Below are 24,592 nucleotides of genomic sequence, written 5' to 3' on the forward strand. Positions count from 1 at the left end.
AAATTATACATGGAGGAATAGATTTTACAAACAAAGCTTTGGTTAGTAAATTGAAAACACTATAAAAGACTACCTAGCTAAAGATCTGAAATAGCAAGCCTGCGAAACATAGTCGGCCTTGTTGTACAGAAGAGATCCAACAAAATAACATGAAACAATTATTAACCGCAAAACATAGCATATAATAACAGTGACAGTAATACTATCTATATAACTCGAAAGGACAAATACATATGTCAATCTATAATCGGATACTATAAAACAAAGGGCATAATAAAGATATCAGATAGACTTAAGAAACAAACAAAATAAAAACATAAAGGAATAATTTAGTCCTAGCCAAAACTTCCAAAGATAATCATACAATAAGTAATTTAACATAATTAAAAGATTCTACAGAAGTCTAATACTAATGGCTTTATCACAAGTAAACCGGGAAAGCGTTTGTAGATAGAGCAAACCTACTTTGTGTTATAGTATATTCTAGAAAGTAGTTATAATATAATTCATTTCTGCTGGGGCGCTAGCGTGCAGAGTTTTCACAACCCAACAATACATACGATCTGCGAGTATACCGGATCGGATATTTACAAATAATAAGGGGAATAATAGAAAATATACAAAAAACTAGAACAATATCTACTAGAGCCGACAGGAGCATATATGAAATAGAAAAAGGAACGTTTTTAATACCTTACCTCCAAATACACAAAGCGGTATAGCAGCGAAGGAGCTCCGGTATAGAAAGGATACTTTTAGCAAGCTATACTCGACAACACTCGATCAGTATTATAGCGATAGAGGATCTCAGGCAAAAACCAATCCTATGATATATATATACAATGTACTCCTAGTGCTCTATTTTCGACTACAAACTATATATTGGGAGAGTGGATTTTACAAGCAAAGCTTTAATTAATAGATTGGAAACACTATAAAAGGGCTACCTAGCTAAAGATCTGAAATAGCAAGTCTACAAGATATAATCAGTCTTATTGTGCAAAAAAGATCTGGTAAAGTAATGTGAAATAGTTATTAGTTGCAAAGCATAGTATATAATAACAGCGACAGCAATACTATCTATATAACTCAAAAGAATAATACATATATCGATCTATAATCGGATACTATAAAACAAAGGGCATAATAAAAATATTAAATAAGCTTAAAAAACAAACAGGAATAAAATATAAAGGAATAGTTTTGATTCTAACCAGAACTTTCAAAAGTAATCATACAATAAGTAGTTTAATATAATTAAAAGATTTACAGAAGTCTAATACTAATGGCTTTATTACAAATAAACCGGGAAAGTGTCTGTAGATGTAGCGAACCTACTTTGTGTTATAGTATATTCTAGAAAGTAGTTATAATATAATTCATTTCTGCTACGCATACAAAATCAGGATCTCAAATACAACAATCATAACAAATCATATTGAAGGAATCTTATAATACCATAATACTGTCAATATGCGGTCGTAAGCGACCTATCGTGCTGCCGAGTGTGTTGGGTTACGATCCAATCGCTCCAATGACGATGACGATAACTATATCGATAACTGAAGCGAGTGGAGATAGCGATACATGGTCTATCTACAAAGTAATAATCAATCAATTTTATAAAGAGAATAGAAAACGACGAATAACCCTAAAGATTGTGAGCACAATCGATGTGTACATTAAAACTCTAAGCAAACGGAACTAAGCTATATCAATACATTGAGGTTTGTATATATCGATGATATAATCAAGACTATAAGATAAGCTGGGTCTATATAGAGAACCCCTATATCAATCATAAGAATAATCTTAGAGAGAACTACTAAATCCTATACTGATACACTCAAGACTAAAGGGGTATCTCAAGTACCGAAGAGTATTAAGGCAAGTATACTCAAAATGACAAAGATGATATAGAAATGTAAACAATAAGAGCGAAATAGCTATACAATCCTTATAAAGATAGAAAGTGGGTAATAGATAATTGCTAATAACCTTTTTGAATTGTAACTGAAGATTATAAAAGTAGTTTCTAGATTAAAACTCGAACTGATTCCTTTGCTCTATTACAACAGGATAGGGTAAACCCTGGGATATAAGACGCTAGAGAAATACAAAAACCTCTTGCAAAACAAAAATCGTATATAATTGATTATTGCATTTGATACAGATAATGTTTAAAACCGCGGAGACCTGGTATAACTATATTGTACTTCAGGTCCTTCACATACGTTAGGTGTGTTTACAATATTTCCAGATACGATCATCCGAGAAGAGATCAAGGTGTAGATAGGAGAGGAACTAATGTAATATAGAGTTTCTAAATACAGAATAAACCCTTTTACAGAAAAGATCAACTGGATTGTTAATTTCAAGAAGATAGTAAAACTATTTTGGCTATTTAATGTTAGTGAATACTCAAAGCCCCTTGATAGATTGTGATGCCCTCAACTACAATAGCATTCCAATAAGTGCTAGCTATACTGTAACCCGTATATGTATTATTGCCCGACTTGTTATTCTAGATATAGTGAACTGACTGTTAAACATATTGACAAAAAGATCTATAAGTAATACCAAAACGATACTCAATGTACAGAATATCTAGAACCCTTTCGATCTATATACAGCAACTACTCAACGGCACCACAATCAGTCAATGGAAAACTGATTAGACTTACCCATCGATAAATAAAAGAAATCAGGACCACTAGCCGAAGGAAGACTTAGGAAACACATAAGGGAAAGCACCTACTCCAATACCAGCCAAACAGCCCCAAATGGTTATCCCCAGATTTCCTGTACCGGGGGCCCGTATTACTACCTACAAGAACAAATAACAACTAGTAGACGATTACCCAAACAAGCCCGATTAGGGGAGGGCCCCTCCAACAATCCGATTTACACCCCGAGCTGTAACCCTCCACGCCATACTAAACAAAGGAATAAATTATAATATAACAACTATAACTGAAAAAGCCTTTTCATCTCTCGACTTTGAAATAAACAAAGGGAGTGAATCAAACACCAACAAAACCGTCACTATCCCTATATAAGTCGTATAACCAGTACAAACTTAACAGAAAAAAAGGGGCTCACAATCGCATAAGCGAATATGAGATACAGACACTTTAATCATATTACCCTTTTATAGGTCGCTAAAAAGGCTGATATGGATATTATCTGTATCCAAAAACCCCGATTGTACAATAACTCGGTAATCCAAAATTATATTGCATATAACCAATACCAGTCGATCGATATCTAGAAAACAACTGATAACCTTAAGTATAGATTACAAGTAATCACTTACATACAAAAAAAAAAAACAACTTGAAGGTCAAACAAATAAAGCAAACCAAAAGCAGAAACCTACTTTGAATTAATGTTAATAGATATTCGATCCTCAATACCTATCACACACCCTACTCAATCCGCTAATAATAAAATATATACTTGAACTAGAGATCGCTTTAGGGACTGGTATAGTTATTGGAGGTAACTTTAATACTAAATATAATCTATAGGAACCTGGAGTAACAATTACCAACCAAGATAATACACTTACACAATAAACTGCCGAATAGGAAATAGAGTATATCAGGACTTCTGGTGCTCCTATATATACAAGGGGATATATTCTGAATCTGACCTTTTCTAATCTGACTACCACTATGATGGTAATCGATAAACAATCTGTATAATGACTCCGATCACGTCACTCAAATTACTATTATCTTGAATAAAGGAACCTTTGAATACAAGTAAGTGTATATCCGGATATACAATTCAGATTTATCTTGTCTAATAAATATAATAACCAATTGCTTAGCGAACCTCCAGAACCCGAACCTCCAATCTATCTATAATATCAATAGACTGATCATTAGATTTATAAGTACACTAAGCGTTTTTATAATAACTATGGGGCAGAAAGACTGCAAACCTTACCAATTATTCTTGTAATAAATCAACAAATGTAAGGAGGCATATTAAATATATATACAAGCTAGAAAAAACTGGAATTACTAATAGAATAGCAATTGTTTAACAGAATTTATAAAGGATTATGCAAATATCGAAATGAGCCTATTGGATTAAGTGTTTGAATGATATGTAGAATAATCAGGAACTATATAAAATCATGAACTGGTACAAGCTGATTTTAGAAGTAGGCCTCAAGGTCTTTCCTTTAATGATCGAAGGCTAAGAGATTATTAATATCAGAGAAAAAGCTAAAGTATTTTTTATAACAATACTCGATTGCTTTAAAGCATTGGACGATTTACAATACGACTCTCTATAGGAATAGGGCTGCTAGACAATCTTATTATAAAAAAGAATAATCACTATAAAGGAAATGGAAAAACATGTAATAAAAATCAGAAGTACATTACCCGGAGTCGATCAGGTAATCGTTCACCTTCTCAAAACATACTAGCCTAACATGAAGAGTATAATATATAAGATTTTCGCGGCTTACCTTAGACTCAGTTATTATTTTAACGAATAGAAACTTGCTAAAGTAGTTATACTACCCAAGGTTGATAAGAAGGATAGGATATTCCTGAAATCGTAAAGGCCGATTGTATTGATATTGTATATTAGAAAAGGACTAGAAAGGTATATCGCTAGTCAAATTGCATAAACAATTATAAGATATAATATTATCAGCCTTCAGTATTGCAGAGCGCTGCTGAAAAGAGCTGGTATTGATCTTACAGCTGCCTTCACTTATAATGCTAAGCGTGCTTTAACAGCTAGCAAAATAATTATATTAATAATAATGAATATATAAGGCGCTTATAATATACTCCTTAAAAAACAGCTTCTACAATATATAAAGAAATAGGGTTGACCTATAACGCTTTTGCAATTCGTTAATTCATTTCTGACTAGAAGATGTGTACGTATAAGGCTTGAAGGAATTATAATATAGGATTTCCCGATTGTATACAGTATTCCTTAGGATCACCACTCTCCTTTATCCTGTATATTCTTTATCTTACTGAGCTTCTCAATCAAAATAAAGCATAACGCTTTGGATATATTGATAATATAACTATATATTATATATTTAAGGATCTATTTATAAATATATATATACTCCACCAAACTATTCAATATATTCTATAATAAAAAGATTAAAATAAGATCTTTTTCGCTTTAGAAAAGTTTGAGTTATTTTATATATCGAGGAAATATAAAATTGCAAACCCAGTTATAAGAATAAGTCGGAATCTAATTATTATGTTAATCTTTTTAGAGCTTATTAATGGAGTATAATCAATCTTATACTAGCTTGGCGTTTTTTTGATCAACGCCTAATATTCCTATAGTATATCAAAATGTGCACTGCAAAAGCTATATGTATTGTATTCTATATCTAATTAATAGCTTATATAGTCTACGGATTATTTATAGTCTATTTGCAAAAAGTAATTATTATCTATATATTTTCTATCACCCTCTTCGGCTTTGAAGTATAATTTGATAAGCTATACAAACAATATCCAAATATAGGCTATATTCCAATTGGTATTGGAATTAAAAAATATATTGATCTAATTAGCAAAATGATTTATAGTATGGTATAAGAAGCTTTATTTGTTTATAAGACAACCTTGATAACTATACTTTTTGTAAAAACTGGTTTTCCAGTTGAAATTGTTGTATTAAAGCAAGTTAGATTGAGGTTTATGTTTTAGCTTTAGATAATGGATATATAATATTTATTTATAAATTGATTTAAAGCTATATATTAGAAAGAGAGAACAAGGTATAGGTACTTTGAAAGGTTCTAATATAAAACTATAAAGAATGGGATAGCAATTCTTGTTATCGAGCGCCCCAGACTTTTATAGCCTTACTTTTTTCTCGAATGCTATATCAATCCAATAAATGATATGGACAAAAAGAATACTACGAAAGTATTCAAGGAATAATGGGATTTAATTCCTTAAGAAGATTACTCTATATTTTTAGATAGATCTAAATAATATAATGAATATAGTCACTATATGGGGTATGGCTTTGCAATTTATTATAATAAGCAATAGATCGATAGTGGCTACGGCTATATACGCGAATAGTTATATGTTTTGATGTTAAAGCGATCAGCATGTGGCGGGAACTAGAATGCTTCCTGAGTATTATTGATTGCCCTTATTAGAAACGAATATAGTTATGTATTGATAGCATCTTAGTAATCTGGGGAATGCGAAGAAGCACTATTGCCTCTTTTCAATGGGCATACTATAAGTACTATCAAGCAATGCAATATTACGATATTGTAATCAAGTGGTCCTCTGAGCATACTGAGATTGAGGGCAACGAGGTAGCCGATCGTTTTGCTAATTAGAGCACGGCTAGGCTGCTTAACCCTGGCTTATCCTGTTTTCCTATAGTCAGCAGTTCCTGCTTTATTTCTATATGCCAAATATCAGCGCTCCGAGAATAGATGGTGTGAAAGGAAAAAAGGAGTCTGATTTTTTGAAATGTATAATGTATGGAAACTGGTATATGATATCTTGGAATCGGAAAGCCTCAAGCTCCTTTACGGGGTACTATATAGACTTATAATGATATAGATTGGATATAGTGATTTTGTAGTTTATTATATTAGATTCAATTACGAAAATAGTATGAATACTTGTATATGTGGGATTGAGAAAAGTATATTGTATTTTTTTCAATGTTCAATCAATAATTGGATGTGCAGCGATTGGTTGCTTGTATCAAATCGATTTCGATCTGAATGGGATGTGATAGTATATGTTAATTGTGTTTTTGTGAATATAATATAGTTTTATTGATTTTCTTGCTAGATCCAGATTCTATATTAGGATATGCTCAACTATGTGAAACTATGCGAATTCCAATCTGTTTTAATACTTCGAGGATGAGTTTTTCATTTCAATTAATTTAAGATCTGTATTGAACAGCTATAAGCGCTTCGAGCGCTCTTTCGATTGACAGCGATCGATCTAATCATTTGCTGATACTCGGATAGCATACGAAACAAGGCCCTCTGAAACAGAACCACAAACCTTTAGACAGATAGCTGCAGGATTGCTATGAGTGGTACTGAGTGGGGGAATACTAGAGGCAACAAGCCCCTGATTAGCTAACATTATATTACTATGAGCGGCTGGAACGCTAGCGGCCTGTAGGCCTGCTCCTTAGTATGTCTAGAATACCCCTTGGGAGGTCAGATAATAGATGCTAATCACTATAAATAAATAAATAAATAGAAGAAATTTAATTAGAAGAATCTTAGTTTATTCAAGATTCTAAGCCTGATAAATCTCTATACCTATAAACTGGAACTCCTTGTTTCTATAAGGATTCACTTTGTTTTTTATATCAATCTGCTATACTCTGTATATAATAATTCTATTCCTGGGTAGTATAACCTATTACTACTATTTATAGAAATCAATGACTTAGAATATTTCGAAGCCGCCGAGATCCTGAATTCTTGTTGGGAAAGAAGAGGTTGTAGAGGACCTTATCTGAAGTATAATTGTTCATTGGGTTGGCTATAATGAACCAATCAAAAAACCCGCTAGCTATTTGGAAGGTATACAGGAACTGATCCGCACTTTCATTATAGATATTCTGATAAACCTGGACCTGCCTGATCTGAATTGTCTGCCTGTGAGATTGTAAACTGTAACTTGCTGTCTTGTTGGAGCTCGGCCTGAAGGAGGGGGGTAATATTATGATGTAAATATATATAACCAATAAACAATAAGCTAAACCCTATTAGACTAGCTTATAAGTGAAAATTCTGTATATCTTCATGTTGGAAAATCCTGTATTATAGCTCTTCGAGCTACGTCTTAGTCTACACCCTGTACCTACTATTCTTAGCACCGTCGAATATAGATTCCTGATCCCGCCTGCCTGCCCCGTGACATCGACCTCTTTCTAAACCTTATTAACTCCTACAACAACAAGCTAGTATTGCAATATCTATATCCTTATTTTATAAGGTTCAGCTTCTCCATAGCTCTTGAAAGGAGCTATACTGTAATACAAAAATACTAAGAACTAATCCAATCCATATAATCCAATCTATATAATCCAATTCATATAATCTTGAAAACCTTGAAAAATTCGAAAAATTCGAAAAAGAAATCGATTTGCTTTCGATAGAGTAATGATTTGTATTCGATGGTAAAGTGATGGTTTGTATTCGATATATACAAGGCCCTCTAGAACAGGACCATCAACCCTTAGACAGAACAGCCGCAGGATCGCCATAAGCGGTACTGAGCGGGGGAACACCAGAGGCAACAAGCCCCTGATTAGCTAACATTAAACTACTATGAGCGGCTGGAACGCTAGCGGCCCGTAGGCCCGCTCCTTAGTACGTCTAGAATACCCCTTGGGAGGTCAGATATTAGACGTTAATCACTATAAATAAATAAATAAATAAATATTCGATATACATATTCGGAAAGATTATATTTGATAGGGTTTTGCCTCCCTCTTTTTCGGCTTTCGTCCTCGAAAACATATAAAAACGTATAAAATTAGAATCGACAATAGCTCGCTAACGAATAGCACTCCAAATCCTAAAAATCCTGAACATCCTGAAAATCCTGAAATCATAAAAATGATAGAATTCCATGAGCTAGCCGGGCTAATACTTTAGAATCCTGAAAATGATAGAATTCCATAAGCTAACCGGGCTAATACTCTCAGAATCCGAAAATCCCTAAAAAGATAGAACTCCGCTAGCTTCCCGCTGAGTCCTCGAAAGTATATAAAACCTATAAAATTAGAAATGAATAATGTTTTCAGTATTATATAGTATTCAAAATCCTGAAAAATGACAGAATTTTATAAGCTAGCCAGACTAATACTCTTAAAATTTGAAAATCCTGAAAATGACAGAGTTTTATAAGCTAGCCGGGCTAATATGTCACGGGGTGACACTAAGCCCTTTCTGTCCTGTCCTGTCCTGTCCTGTCCTGCTATATATGTGAGAGTAAGGTAGAACTTCCAGTTCTACCTCCTAGTCTTTTGGGCGTTTAGCTCAGCGGTAAAGCTTCTGAATACTCCCAGAAGTGATCCCGTGACATAATATTTAATATAAGAAAAACCTTAAAAACAATAGGATTCCGTTAGCTCTCCACCGAATCCTCGAAAGTATATAAAATCTATAAAATTAGAAATGAACAGTATTTTCAATACTGTATAGCATTCAAAATCCTGAAAATAATGAAAATCCGGGAAATCCGGAAGAGAACTGAAAATCCTGAAAATGTTGAAAAAGAGTGGAGCTTCATTAGCTTCCTACTAAATCCTCAAATCCTAAAAGAAATCCGGAAAATCCTGAAAAATAGCGGAGCTTCACTAGTTTCCCGCTAAATCCTCGAATCCTAAGGAAATCCGAAAAATCCTGAAAATTAGCGGAGCTTCACTAGCTTCCCACTGAATCCTCGAATCCTAAGGAAATCCTGAAAATGACGGAAATCCGGAACGTCCGGAAAAGGCCTGAAAATCCTGAAAAATGGTTTATTTGTGTTTACCCTTAGGTAAACGATTTCAGTAAAGTACTGTTTTGTTTTGACTAATCACAAGCTATTCGATGTGATATCGATTGTTTGTAATCAGCTTCAATCAGTGATTTCAATTGATTATGGAATGGTTAGTTAAGTTTTTTTTCTTTGTATAATATTATACAGGAGCTCTATTTTCTTGATAGGAATCTTTTTATAAAATAGCAAAGCTTTACTAGCTTTTTGTTGAGTTTTCGAATCCTAAAGGAAATCTGGAAAAAGGTTTGAAAATCCTGCAAATAGTGGAGCTTCACTAGCTTTCCGCTAAGTTTCCGAAACCTAAAGGAAATCCGGAATATTGGGAAAAAGCCTGGGAATCTGGGAAATGACTGAAAATACGGAAAATACTTGCGAGGCCTGAAAGTCCTAGAGATAGTTTAAGGTATTATATAGAAGTATAATATTATCATTGTCATTTCGATAATATAAAATAAATGCACTACTAGTATTTCATAGATATTGTTTAGGGTAGGGTTCTTCTTTTCAATATTCTTTTTTTCTTTTTATTTAATTGTTTTATTTCATTTCGAAAGGATGTCGATAACATATTGTAAGGGGGGGGTATATTGTGAAAGATATCTTATAAGCATTTTGAAGGATTCAAACTATAAAGACATTTTCTTTTCTTAGCTTTCTTTTAATTCAATCTTATAAATGAGATAGGGATTATATTGATCTAAATAATATCGATTGTATGCCGACAGCATATCGTAAATATATCATAAACATATTATAGCCTAATTGAGATCTTAAAGCTTTCGAAGCTTTTGAAGCTATTCCCAAAAAAAAAACTAATCAACAACTTGCTCTAAAGGGATTGAATGAAAAGAATTGTTAGAATCAATACAAAATAATAACTAGTATAAGCCTGATAATAAGACTTTTCATTAATTCCTTCAAAACCTTTCTTTCGAAACTATATATATATGAAAACTCTTCGCTTCCGGACTAATAGTCGGCCCGATATCGATCTCTTATCGATGCTCGTAACAATTTGTATAGTTATTCTTCTTTTTATTAATCATACTACGAGGTGTATTGATCTATACGATATTTGTAGGAGAAAAAAGGGTAAATACGTATTGAAGAGAGTGAAAAGCTTGATTGTATTTCCTATGAAAGATTGAAGCTATTTAAGGTGCTAGAAAGCTAAAAACCACGCTAGAGGGGGCTGTAGTATTCACTCTGGTATCTGTAGGGTATCACTACATACTTTTCATATATCCATCAATCTGATTAATCGACTTCCTGTTGATACATCGGCATCTGACTTTTGTTGGGAGATGTATTAAAGATCAAGGAACATGCATATTCTGAAGACCAAAGCATTGCAAACGCGGCGCGAACATGTCCTATCGTTCATCCAATGGAGCGATAAGCATTTATCTGCATGCATGTGGTCAGACTTGAGTGGGAACTTGCCCTATAGAATTAGGGTTATTCGGTATGGCGAGCGCCAAAGGCTGGAACTTCCTCACCAATCTTTCACGACATATGCAGCATGAAGACAAAGAACGGTGGAGGTGGAGTAAATCTTCTATCAAAATTCTGCTATCTGACCTTAATTTATTCCAGAAGCTTTCAGTGGAGAGTCATTGGCAGACGTTATTACACAGGGTAGTAAATGGGATGGGCTGAGACATGCAGTCCAACGTATTTCAGTTTGACATGCACATATTGCCACCATAATGATATATCACGTCTCAAAGTTCTATAGAAAACAGATCTTCTGATAGTGTATTGACGTTAGACGACAAATATCACTGTGATGTATTTTGGTTCGCGACAAAATAGGTCATGGATTTTTATAGAGCCCGGGCGTCGTACTACCCACCCTGAATACCTAGAACCAATTATGAACACACTTCGCAATGATCTCTGCTATTGTGACTACGTGTCTTGTACGGTGGCCGATCAGTGGCTCTTCAACGCGTTTTTCTCCTCAATCATCTGACCCACTATGCAGACTCTTGCAGGAAGCCTTCCCACTTTGAAACCACCAACTAGGTTAGGAGCCAAATGCAAAATAAAATTGAGTAGGGAGCATCGTGGTAGGTGTCGCTGTGGTAGCATAACCTGAAATTCCCCCAGACCAACTAGACATGGTTTCGCTCATCTTGGCTCTTTGAAGGAAGACTACTTATATCTCTTTGGCAAGCCGATCTCTTCTTTTTCTCTGGACTCTGTCCGCGGTCCTATTGAATAGTTCTTCGTGCCATATTGTTACGCGTCGGAAATTCTCGGAAAGACGTTCGATTTTCTGTGCAATCAAGAAATTCTTTTCATCAAATATTGCTCGTTATATATCAGCAGCATGTTCCTATCATCGCGTGCGACAAGAATACTCGAGGAGGTTAAGAATGTAAGTCACTGGCCCTCTTCGTTCTCGCCATCCAAAAGCTTGTAGATGCTTAATGATCTTGCAAACAAAAATATGATGTTGCACGAAATTTGTTTTCATGCTAATATTCCTCCGATATTAGGGATGCTGTATGCTTTATGGTGCAGAGTATTTCACTGAAGATGAATGGGTGAAAATAGACGCGTTACTGCACAAGGGAAAATATGTTTTTACAAACGGCCCACAAAAACAGTTGCAAGATGCGTACGAACCCTCGGAATCTCAACAGCTCGTGAGGATCGAAGACAAAGCAGTATCCGAACCTCCCAGCAACACTCACGCTGGTCTTCAAGGGTATGATGGACCTTCTGAGGATGAACCAAAATCTGACGCCTTGGTTACAATGACTAACAAAGGCCATGGAAATTTTTCGGGGTCACCACCAGATGCAACTTGCTTCCATTGCCAGGCTCGTCCTCAGCTCCCCGAAAATGAGGCTCGTGTCAAACCCAAGCCAAAATTTGATCCTTCCGCAGCGGAATTTGTGCGCAATTATGAGCCAAAGAAGGAGGAATCCACACAACGGGTATCAACAAGAGCGAGTGACGAACCGAGAATAATCCTTACTAGAAGCATGGCCAGTTCTGGTACTCAGTCATTGCCTGTCGGTCCACGATCTAAGAAGCCAGCATCTGGCGTCCAAGCAGGCAAGTCTTATAAAGCCATCAAAGATTTTCAACCACCGCCTGAGGCACCTGGCGGGATCCCAATATCTTGTGGTGACAAAATTAGGGTCAAAAAACCTATTGGTACCAATCTTTGTCTGGGGTTGAATACCAGAACTGGGCTATTTGGTAGCTTTCCCGTGTCTGCGATCTTAGAGGACGATAAGATAAGCAGCAAGAAAACGGATCATGGTAGCCCAGCTGTGAAAAAAACTGGCGGCTTTTCGATGGATGATTATGATAACAGAAAAACGGCTGAAGTGAGTCCTGAATCATATGTTCTTTAAAATCGCCTCTATCCTTAATTATATCAATCATAGGCTCATGCTATAGATTATTAGTGGGAGAATGACGACGAAGACGATATCTTACCACCACCGACTGAGCCACAGAATACCTCGAACAGTGTTGAAGGAACGAACCAGATAGAAGGCCCTGGTCGTTCTGAAGCTGCTGCTTCGGCCAATAGTGACCGCGAGATCAATAGTGAGAGTGACAGCGAGAGCGCTGGAATAGAGTCAAGAGTCTCTAGTCTAAATACAGACCATGATGAAGAAGTTGCCAATGAGCAGAAGCCGGACGATGCGGACTATGAAAATAAGGTTAGTTTCACTTTTCCTGATACACCCCCCCCTACCTTTCTTTCAATTTATCTCAAAACTTCCCTTGTGAACTCGGCTTAATGGCACAAAGTCGACCACCTCAGAGCGAACAGTTATACACAGATCTCAATAAAGGTTAGTGCTTTTGTATAATCTTGTGTTTTAAGTCGATATCAATGTATGATATTGCAAGTGGGATCAAGACCGCAACTAAATTTCTCATCTTCAAAAATATATCATTATTCAAATCACAAATTAACCCTTCATACCAGGAACTACAAATGACCAAATATCGTCCCAAAAGGTCATATAACAGTTCCCCTAAACCTGGTAAATTTATGACCACCCGGGACAGACTTCGCATAGAACCTCATGAAATTGTCGTTCCAAAGACTGAAGTCTGTTAGTAAGTAACCCACTCCCCTCACACACCTTCCAAAACCACCTACTAACCCATTCCAGTTACTGGGATAGTCCCAAGGGCTGTCGCTTCCCCGAAGCGCAATGTCGTGATCTGCACGAACATCGCGAGTACACCCTGCAGACGAACATACGAAACGGCAAAATCAACCCCGGCGTTCTCTTCGATGTCGTCTATGCGATTCCCTCCCCGGAGCCCGGCAAGCAGCATCAGCCCGCCGACCCGAGTACCACCGTCGGAAAACGTTTCACGTGTTTCTTTTGGCACAGCCACGCTTCGTCCGAGAATACCAGGAAGTGTCTCAATTCCGCGGCGGCGTGTCAATTCCTTCATACTTATGTCGGAAGCGAGGGTATCTTATATAAGGAAGTGCAAATCCAAGCGTTTAAGAATCGGAACAGGAAGCCAGTGGCTAAACAGCCGCTTTCACCTCCTTCCGAGGCTGCGGATGGTCAGGGATGGGGTTCGGCTGAAGACGCGTCTCCTGCTTTAGATTGGTAGACGAGAAGCAAGCATACAAATTGCAAGACAGAGATAAAGGCTTTGAAATTGACATGGTACACATCGTACTCTGGGCCAACACAAATATAGCGAGGATCATCGATAGGAATCTTTGATAAGATAGCTTTCGTTTTCTTCTGGCGAAAAATCGCCAAATACGGTTCTTTTTAACTAAATTGAAAAATTGGGATTTTTAACTAAATTGACAAAATGGGAATACAACATAGCTAGGAACAATAAAAACAGAAAATCATACTCTACTTTTCCTCCTTGTGTTTTCGTGACGCCATGAAATATTCCCCAGGGGAATTTGAGGTACTTTTGTGATGAATACTCTCATGTTGATACCATTTGCAGGCAACTAAATAGCTCGACATGATCGAACAATTACAATATACGCCACAAGAACTTTATGACAGCAAACATGACGCTTGAGTAACACAGTATCGTTGACTTCATATTCAACGAGCTAAAGGACGTTCTCGAATCCTCAAGAATTCTGAATTTGACCATCCTAAACTATCTAGGTAGCCGCTTCGGTCGATCTATCCTCATCTCATTACCCATTGAATCAACGTACCTCCGCTGAACTTTTGAGTTGCTATATATACCAGAAGCAGAAAGAACAGAAAACAGTGGTTCAAATCTGAGAAGCGAGGTTGCAGGGGCAAGAAGCATGAGATCGAAGTTTAAATACTGGAGATTACAATTACAAATAACTTAAATCCAACCCACTAATCAACCGGTTCTCCATCCTAAAACCCATATCCATTGTCCATAAGTCTTATCCAATTTCATGTCCCATTTACGTCATAACCAATCTCCCCAGTACCGATATCCATCCGAACTCCTGAAATGTGACAATATAAAGAAAGGTTTCATGATATAATTTCGTATCATAGTTGCAGCCATTATAGATATCGACTCCTCAGAGCTTGGCTGATAGTGCTCATTCTACTTGCCATGCCACCTGCCTGCATGTTGCTCGCGAGTGCCTCTTCTAGTGCGCTTTGCGTTACGGACGCGTCTGAAATTCATTAGAGTCAGCTGAAAGTCTCATTCGCATTCAGTCAATAGTTGGAGAAATTTCGTGACAAAAAGGATACTGAATTTGAGTATTAAAAAGTACGGGGTATCAATGAGATTTACAAAAGAAATGAACGGAAAACACGAATAGGATAAGCCTCATGACTTGAAACTCTTGGTAAATGGGGAAGACAGACCATCCAGATCACTAAAACTACTACCCATACTTGGTGTCCCCCCATCACTTCTCTCGCTTTGTAACTCAGTTGTGCGACGAGGACTCAATGGGCCAGTCAGCGGTCGTCTGCCACCTCCGCTTAAAGCATCGTGCCTTTTGTTCACAATTGGGGCGGAAGAACTCGTGGAGGAATCGGAGGTCTGCGATTCGACTGGCAATAGTTTCTTGGGGTGCGCGGACGTTCGCCGAGAAGGATTGCGGGGGTCAATCCGAAGGGTGGCGGATGGATCTTGCGGGGTGGGAAGAAAAGCGAGTTCATCATCTGATGAGGGATCTTTGTTTGTTTTCTTGATAGAAGGAAAGCGTTTGTTAAGCAGGGTTGATTGGAATGGATAAGGATCGTCATCGGAGGAGTCCTCAGGAGAAGAGAGTTGCGCCGGTTGTGGTGAATTTCTAGGTGGATGGTCAATTGCTAGTGAGGGCGGTCGTGATCGCTGCTTTGGTGAGAGAGATCGTCGGTTTGTGGTGGCTTGAGTTGGTCGCGAACTTGGTGCTACGAATATGCGAGATTGAACAGTTGTCTCCCGAGATGATGTGCGAGAAAATGGCGGAGCTACTTGACATTAGAAGTTAAACATATCACTTAATTGAAATGATGAATCATACCTATTGCGCGATTGGGGGTATTTGGCACACTTCCATCATTTTTCGAGAATGGAGTACTCTTTCTATTGGAAAGGGAGGACTGAATTCGTGGGCCTGCTAGTTGTGAGCTCCTGGGCTGATGGGTTTCATGTGCTGCTTGCGAGGTACCTCCACCTCCAGATCCAGTTCTCCTCATTTCTTCTCCACCTGCTTGTTCAGATATACTGTCTGGAACTGGCGATGGAGCTAAAGAGCCTTTAGATACCGTCGCTTTCCTCATCTGCTCACGAACTTGTGAAAATTGTCGTTCGTAAAGCCATGCTACCTGCTGAAGAAGGAATGGAAGGGTAACTTCGAATTTCGTAGCTCTGCGAGCATGTTAGGATGTGTTGGAGAATGCGCAAACGAAACCTACAATGCAGTCCCTAGATGTATTAGCAAGGCGATTCTTATAAACGATTCCAAGTACTTACAATCAACATCGCTATTCTTTGGAGCTTTGAGCAATATCTTCCAAAGAGCCTTGTCTTTTCCTGCATCCCATTCCACCTGAAGAAGATAGTTATTAGTATAGCATCTTTAATACATGGGGATGTTCCATACCGCTGGAGGATCAACGAAATCACCACGCGGAAATGGTAATTTTACAAACACAGTATAAGTGGGATCTGATTCTGCGTCTGAATTTGACATTGTTGTTGCGAGTTAATTGCGATGATGTAGTTAATGCGGCTGTTGCTTTCCCCATACCAAGTACTCTTTATCGGAGATGGTCATGCACTAAGATAAAGCTTAAGGTCGCTGTAGTAATAATGCAGGGTGCACCTACCACTACCATTCCCTCTGAAAACATACAACCCGAAATACATGTCAAGATGCCATCTGCCAGAGTGTTAGATCCACGTATCAAATGCAATTTTTCATCAGTCTTTTATTATGAGTTGACTTGAAGCTTAAGAAGATTTTCTAATCGACTAGGAGTGGCCATTCGTCATTATACACCAGAAAGTTGGGTATATATATTGAAATAAGGCTTTCGGCGCCATCTCCTCCTTCGCTTTGTCAAGGATTGAGATGAGAGTCTTGGATGGTGTTGTGGTTTAGTGGTATAAAACCTCCGTTGATCATGAATTAGTATATGAACATCATGTTTCCGGTACCTTTGCTCAGGGCGGCGTTGAAAGACATAATTACTCGGTCCCAAAACCTGTAATCCAGATGACGGATTATAGTAACCTGAACAAGGGATACCGTAAATGTGGCGTCAGGGCCCCTCACCCATGCAGCACGAACGGGTAGGTAATCTCTGAAACCGGATTCAGCACATTTTGGACATGGGTTGCAATTCTTCCGATTGCAAAGGAGCCATTAAAAGGCTCAGCAGCACTTCCTCCGGGAGGAAACGGGAGCAAAGTATTTGCTCGTAATGCAGGATCGTTCGGCGAACCAATCAAAGTCAAAGAAGCCAAACCTTTGGTTTCCTTCGAATAGTAATGATTGGACAGCACCAGGACCGTCTGGTAAACCAATCAAAGCCAGAGAAGCCAAACCTTTGGTTTTGTTCGAATAACAATGATTGGATAGCACCTGGAAGATCCTTTTCGTTCGCCGCCTGACGCTCTCTCAACCTAATGAAGCAGTCGTCCGCTCATAGTTGGTCTTGCTTATTATTATGCTTACTAAGTAGCGTTGGACTTGTTGACCTGAACTCTTTCTCTTTGCTATCTCTTTCTCCTCTATCTTTATCGCCATGTTCATTTCCATTTTCACCGCCACTTCTATTTCTCTACTCCCAATTCGATCCTCGTCTCTATAACCCCCAACCCCTTGATCACATCGCACAACATCTTTTACGACTTTCTATCGACATCTTTGTATTCCTGCATCTCCATTGCAAAACTTCTATTACGAATCGAAACTTCCCCTACATTTGTGTTGTATACAAGAGTTGGATTCTACTACATTCGCTGTTTAGAACCACCCCGCCTGTGGTAGTTCTTCAGTATCTGCTGTCTAGAATTATTCTGCTTGTGGTAGTTCTTCAGTATCTGTTGTTTAGAATCACTCTGTTTGTGGTAGTTCTTTAATATCTATTGTTTAAAACCATTCTGTTTGTGGTAGTTCTTCAGTATTTATTCTTTAGAATTATTTTGTCTGTAGTAGTTTTTTAGTATTTGTTGTTTAGAATCACCCCGCCTGTGGTAGTTCTTCAGTATCTGCTGTTTAGAACCACTCTACCTGTGGTAGTTCTTCAGTATCTGCTGTTTAGAACCACCCCGCCTGCGGTAGTCCTTCAACGCCTGCTGCTTGAAACAACTTCAAAACGATTTACCTGTTAAGTTTTGCGGATCACTTCTACAGCTCATTCTGTTCAAGAGTCAAGGCTGCTCTATAGCCTGGGTGGGTTGGGAATCACACGTAAAGTGTGGGCTAGTATCGTTTAAGACAATCATTCTTTGACTACGACTATCGCTAATTATAGTCATAGGGGCAAACTATGTCGAAACCAACTGATATTCTGATCGAGAAACTCAAACTGCAATGTCTCCTTCGCGAGAAAGTGTTTGTAACATGGAAAGATCAATCAGGTACATCTTGCACACTAGGTTCTCGGCCGAATCGTAATGGATACAATCTCAAATATTTCATAGCTGCATACTATGATATAAAGGAATGTATTCATATCCATTTCTCTCTTGAGGTATTGGTTATAATTAGAAACAATAAATAAGCAATAGAGATTTTGTTAGTTATTCCTCCAAACGCCGATTTCGCAAATAGTTCTAGATCTCATTTAATGTCGGATATCGATAGTTTGTCTCGCCTTGACGCTTCTGCTATTCACGATACTGAAATCAGCGATTCAATACAAGTTCTCTGTATACAATTCGATCTGGATGCAAAAGGGTTTGTCGTTATGAAGAAGAAGAAGACTGCTGCAACTATTAAGGCTTAGAATGACGCCTCCAGAAAATTGATTTGTAGCCTTCAATCTCTATCCAATACGAAAACCTTCATCGTATACATCAAACCAAGTGATTATGCACAGATGGGTCTAAAAACACTTCACAACCGCTTGAACAACATTGATACTCCCAACGACCCAAGCAAAACTATCACGAAGGGAATGTACATTAGACGAGCGATCGAATTGGTGGAATGGAATAAATTTGATGCAATCTCACTACCACCTGCATATACAGAGGCCCAGTTATTCCCGGAAGTGCAGGTTCTCCGCTCACCACCAGTCATTTTCGAACAGAAAGCGCCATTAACTAATACTGTCGAAGAGGCGATTGCAGAAACACCAGCTCGAACTCTAATCAGTTCTAATCCTGCATCGGTGCATGGTATTTTCTCTCCCACCTGTGAAGAATTATCAGATAGTGAAGTGAATTTGGAAGATATCGAAAAGGATACGCGATGTTTTGAAATGAACTTGGATGTGGATTCGGATGAAGAACGGCTTGCTATTTTAAAATCTCGAGAACTCAGTCAGGAACTCAATCATTCAAAAGCATCACAAATACTCAATTTAAAGTTGAGAAAATGGGTACAGACAGCATTACGGATAAATCCAAATGTTCACAAGCACAAACGCTTAGTTACCAAGTTCTCAATTCTGAACAATTGCATCCGTTCATCGAATACTGGGTTATTTGACGCTACTTTACCCTGGTGCTCTGCGCAGTTTTTCTTCGATCCGCACGATTCCGATCCCGAGAACATTCGGGGATTATGGAGAGAAAGGAAATCGAAGCTCATTTTAGAGATAACTGAACTGATTCAATGGGCTAATGATATGTATCCTGGTGCCGAGATAAGTCGATCAGTAATCGATCACTTTATGAAGCTAAGTGATATCGCTCGTACTTTTGCTTTGAACCCTAGTGACAGCAAGTGGGGGGGTTTTATTGATCAGAAAGGTGTCTGTCTTCTCGAGGTATGGGCGAAGTTTGACGAGCCGAGTGGTAGTATCAGTAAAGAGAGCAGCAGATCTGTTTCTCGAAGAAGCTTGGGAAACTGATAGCAACGTGTTCAAGCGAGTAAAAATGTCATCTTTACAATATCTGAATGAAAAATTATGGTACAATGTGAATAGTGAAGAAACAACAAGACAGCTCAATCGTAAATATGTATCTATTGTCCAGAACATAGTCGAAAAGAGAAATGTATCGAAGCTCTCTCTGTTTGCTCAACTTACACCTTCTACCCGACAAGGCGAAACCTTTTCAGATCTATAGAATTCGCGTAAATGAAGACAAGGACTTGGTGAAGTTAGGCCGGATTAATCAGCCAGATAATAACCGAAAACCCACCGATATGCCTAGACTGAAGCCCAATCACGAAATGAATATTTTTAGCTATAATCTTATACAATTCCTTTGAGGACAAGTATTCTTGAAATATAAACTCGAGTTCTAGCAGCCTATCCATCTCCAATATAACAGAATAGCTTATAGAGATAAAATTATTATTCTGAAATAAATGGAACTGGATCAAATCACACAGTTAGATTTAGTGTATCAAAGGGGATGGGAGTTGAGGGGTCAGTGGGAACATACGATAGAAAGATTTCTGGCCATGCTGCTGATCATTTGAGACTTTCCAACGCCTGCATCTCCAATAACAAGCAAGCGTATGGTTCTTTCTACTTTGTTGAACATGTTGGAATTATATAGAAGGTGGAATGAAATCTGGCAACCGTATTTGTGTTACCCTTTCTTATACTTAGTACGAAATACTTCAACGGGTTGCCTCGTTTTATAGATTTGTCATATCTGCTATTGCTGTACGCCTCTGATCGATAATTGCCTCCTGTTCCATTGCCATTATCATCTTGTAAACTTGTTATCAGCCCAGTAGGATATGAAGTGAGGCCAGTCTCAGCAATTGAACTGATCCGCATCGTAGATGACGATTGATTGCAGGGGGATAAATAACCGGCAGTCATTTAGCCCCTTGTAATGATATCTACAGTGCGACTATGTGAGAAGATGTCGGCAGGGAGCTAAGTGACTGCCGGTCATTTACCCCTTGTAATCGATCGTCATTATACAGATCAGTAGAGGTATAGGCGAGGACAGCAGAGCAGGGGATTTGCAAGGTGCATAAGGAGAATCAAAGAAATCAAGGGCTGGTGGGTGCGTGGGTAATAAAATACTATTTTTTGCCCACGGTCTCAAGTTCGGACAGAGGATTTACGAGGCGTGTAGAGCGACCGTGTTGACAGTCTAATGTGAGAGGGTACAAGGGGCCTACAAACCTTTGATATTTCCATGCATCAGATCTAAGCTGGAAGCGCTCGCCGACAGAGCAGGATCTATCTACCAACAGAATGTACCACACTCCAAGTTCCTGCAAGATGCTTCGCTGTTATTAGGCAAAGAAGAGATTCCTCCGTATATAAAACCAAAGATAGACGAAGATAGGACTGAGCAGTTCTCCCAAGAAATACATCGCTTGTTCTTATTCTTCAAGCTTTCCCTCAAAACACAATTCAAATCCGCAAATCAAATACTCCAGTCTCTTATGGATACCAGCTCTCAACGACAGATCTCTATCTCTCAATGGCTAATAGATTCGAGGGAGATTAGACCTATATCACAAGAGCAGCTCATAGTTGAATTCAAAGGCATCCATGCTGGGCTTGTTGAAGTGGAAACCGAGTGTAGAAAAATGGTTAATGACGCTCCTTCGAGATTAATGCTCAACGATCTGCAGTGGGAAGCCCTGGCTATTATGCATATTACATTGATTGAAAAGCACCACGACCTTCTTTTGGCGTCTCTGCAATCACCAGCGAGCCCAGCCCTACGTTTCTTTCCTTACAAATATAGCATGCCAGCACGAATGTGGCGTCATGGCATCCATTCGTTTTTGGAGCTTTTATCTCATCATCTACCAGCATCGTTCGATCACATGCTTAGCTTTCTTTATCTAGCCTATCCGATGCTAGGATACCTTTCTGAAAGAGTTCTTGCATCTAAACATCTTTGGATAGAATTGATGGGAGACCTTGGACGGTACCATATGATGATTGCGGAAGATAGCATTGATGAAGACATGTAGGCTGAAATCAGTCGCTCGCGTTACCTCGAAGCTTCTAATATGTCTCCTACAACTGGTCGAATTTACCATTATCTTGCGATCTTAGCGAAACAGAACATGTTACAAGAGCTTTACTATTATGCGAAGTCTCTTTCTGTTATCGAACCATTCGTAGCTACACGCGAATCGATTCTTAAACTGTTTAATTCTGTCAATACTCAAAATGATCAAAGGAATTATCAACTTCCTCCTTTCGATGTTGTCTTTATCAGAGTTTACAGTTCTTTGTTTATACGAACAAATTTGATACAATACTTGATGGATTTCTTGTGCTTTTCGACAACCAGATAGGACAAGTAACAAGAAAATTTCTTGAACAAGGCTATCAGATTTCCAATTCTAATAGTATTGCGGTCCTCGCCTTCTGCTCCAAAGAAAATCCTGTTATGAAAGCTATTGCACTATTCGAGGCTAATAAATCTTATGCTCAAAGCGAGAGTACTGTTACTCAGAGCGAGAGTACTGAAGATGATTCTTCACACTCTATGTCCTTGCTTAGACGTGCGGAAAAACTTAGCAACTCAACTCTCGATATCATTCTTCAACGCGTCGGTGATCCAAATTGCCTTAGTTACGTTCATTGCACTCTTGTTTTTATATATCGTATATCAAATGTCTCGGGCGCAATGAATCTCTTGGCAGAAGCGTTCCCATGGCCGAGGCTGATGATTTACTTGAATACGTTATTGAGATCGAACATTAATCTTGATCGCATTCGAGCCGACGAGTTTCCATGGCTACCCGTACTGGAGAGGGGTGAGATGCATCCTCTTCCGGAAGACTATGCAATGAGGGGTTTAGGCTTCGCCGAAAGTTTGTATCCGAAGGAATGGTTTCTTGATGACAAAAGAGAGGAACAGGTAAAATATCATGAATTACGAATAATGGAAGAGCATCGCAAGGAGCGAATACTATGGCTTGCTTGTCGTATCTGTGATTCTGGTTCGTGGATTCGTTTCGACAGCTCACGACCGGGATTTACTGTTGATGATAACTGATGGTGGAAACGTTGAAACAATGATTAATTACATGGGGTTGAGAGCTGGTTTGGTTGGCGGAATCCGTCAAAACAATTCGTTGAAATCCTCTTCTAGCTTGTTAAAATCTTTACTTATTTTTATTTTATTTGTACGTAGAAGAATGTAGCTGTAGAGCTAGGTATAATGAGTGTATGTTGAGTTGTTCCTTCTCTACTACCTCCCTTGCTACCTAATACTGTACTTACTAAAGTCTTGGTCCTCATGTGAGATCACAAGATACGATGTGACATTCATGCGACCTTCAGCCCCGTCACGATATGCAAATTTTGACGGTTTGAGTTGTCCAAACCTGTCCTAAATAACAGGCGGTCATTTTGCCCCCTGTGCCAACCCTTGTCAAAATCTTTTTACACAATCGCATTGTAAATGACGATCAATTGCAAGGAGCTAAATGACCTTTGATCATTTAGCCCCCTGTTGTCAGCGCCAGAATGAGTTGAGTGCCACAGGATCCTGGCTGCATTTACGAAACACAGGAGAAAGAATCATTCGAGATAAATGGGTGATGATTGGAAGATTGATGAAGTTGCTTGAATGCATCGGTATCGGTACTATTCCTTCGTACTATTACAGGGCTTGTTCCGAAGGAAGGCGGTAAAACTGCTTCGCTAATTCAGCGTTACAGTATTACCTCTGCAACTGAACAAACCCCGCTCCCCAGACTTCTTCTCCACGCGTCCTCAAAATTTTCGAAGACTGTTGATCCTCACCCACTCTCCAATTCTCCTTTGTACTTTTTTATTCATACAAGTCTTGTCACTAAGAAAAATAGACAGAAAAAGGCGTCAATATATGTTATCATCTACAAGACTAATTTAATGGTTCCAATAATGTTGAGTTTACAGTTATTCGAAGGTATCATCATGCTTGCTGGTCTGTAACAAATGAATCTAAGAGGATCACACGGGAATTATACAAGAGAAAGTTCCTTTGCATTTGCACTAGGGTATAAGGAAACCCATATTCAGGCGAAAAACTTATACCAAGCAATGAGGTGTCCTTCATACCATTAGGCCAACACCATGCGCAGTTTCTCGCTCTTTAAATATTGTATATCCACCCATTGTTCAAATACTACTTCCTCATCCTCTGCTTGTATTAAAATATAAACATCTTTTCGCCATACCAGCAAAACTTGAAGTATCCCTTCACAAGTAAAAGTGGAATTGCCAACAAGGGCAGAAAGCTTGACTTCTCGTTCTAAGGTTTCAACAAGCTGAAGCATGAACAGTTCTGGAACGTTCTTCGAGATGAGTGCGTCGTCGCATATCCTCTGAGCTTCCATCTCCATTCCCTCCATCATATGACTTGTCTGATAATGGCAGACTCTTAGCAAGCTCACTCGATTGGTCACTGATTTGCCGAGAACTCCTTTTTTCTCTTCAGTCGGTATGAACACAGACTAGTCTTTGGCTGTGGATACTGAC

General features: G+C 38.4%; 5 protein-coding genes across 5 annotated transcripts; 4 read left to right on the forward strand and 1 right to left on the reverse strand.

Annotated features, from left to right (window-relative positions):
* Positions 1-11,676: 11,676 nt before the first annotated feature.
* EAF02_003991 (uncharacterized protein) lies at positions 11,677-14,425 on the forward strand. The gene is made up of 5 exons (XM_038900039.1): positions 11,677-11,937; positions 12,059-12,901; positions 12,983-13,243; positions 13,516-13,649; positions 13,706-14,425. The coding sequence occupies exons 1-5, from the start codon at positions 11,890-11,892 to the stop codon at positions 14,163-14,165; spliced, it is 1,746 nt and encodes a 581-aa protein (XP_038759746.1). The 5' UTR covers positions 11,677-11,889; the 3' UTR covers positions 14,166-14,425.
* A 651-nt stretch (positions 14,426-15,076) lies between these two features.
* EAF02_003992 (uncharacterized protein) lies at positions 15,077-16,707 on the reverse strand (the record flags this gene model as incomplete). The annotated part of the gene is made up of 7 exons (XM_038900040.1): positions 15,077-15,192; positions 15,389-15,982; positions 16,036-16,128; positions 16,183-16,382; positions 16,430-16,439; positions 16,488-16,563; positions 16,618-16,707. The coding sequence occupies 7 exons, from the start codon at positions 16,705-16,707 to the stop codon at positions 15,077-15,079; spliced, it is 1,179 nt and encodes a 392-aa protein (XP_038759747.1).
* Positions 16,708-18,511: 1,804 nt separating this feature from the next.
* On the forward strand, positions 18,512-18,970 carry EAF02_003993 (uncharacterized protein; the record flags this gene model as incomplete). Its single annotated transcript, XM_038900041.1, has 2 exons — positions 18,512-18,602; positions 18,753-18,970. The coding sequence occupies 2 exons, from the start codon at positions 18,512-18,514 to the stop codon at positions 18,968-18,970; spliced, it is 309 nt and encodes a 102-aa protein (XP_038759748.1).
* Positions 18,971-19,063: 93 nt separating this feature from the next.
* Positions 19,064-20,041, forward strand: EAF02_003994 (uncharacterized protein; the record flags this gene model as incomplete). Its single annotated transcript, XM_038900042.1, has 1 exon — positions 19,064-20,041. The coding sequence occupies one exon, from the start codon at positions 19,064-19,066 to the stop codon at positions 20,039-20,041; it is 978 nt and encodes a 325-aa protein (XP_038759749.1).
* Positions 20,042-22,125: 2,084 nt separating this feature from the next.
* Positions 22,126-23,123, forward strand: EAF02_003995 (uncharacterized protein; the record flags this gene model as incomplete). The annotated part of the gene is made up of 2 exons (XM_038900043.1): positions 22,126-22,338; positions 22,413-23,123. 2 exons carry the CDS (start codon positions 22,126-22,128, stop codon positions 23,121-23,123), a joined length of 924 nt encoding a protein of 307 aa, XP_038759750.1.
* Between the last annotated feature and the right edge of the window lie 1,469 nt (positions 23,124-24,592).

The sequence above is a fragment of the Botrytis sinoallii genome (assembly GCF_014898435.1).
Source record: "Botrytis sinoallii strain Bc 23 chromosome Unknown BSIN_006, whole genome shotgun sequence".
Taxonomy (NCBI): domain Eukaryota; kingdom Fungi; phylum Ascomycota; class Leotiomycetes; order Helotiales; family Sclerotiniaceae; genus Botrytis; species Botrytis sinoallii.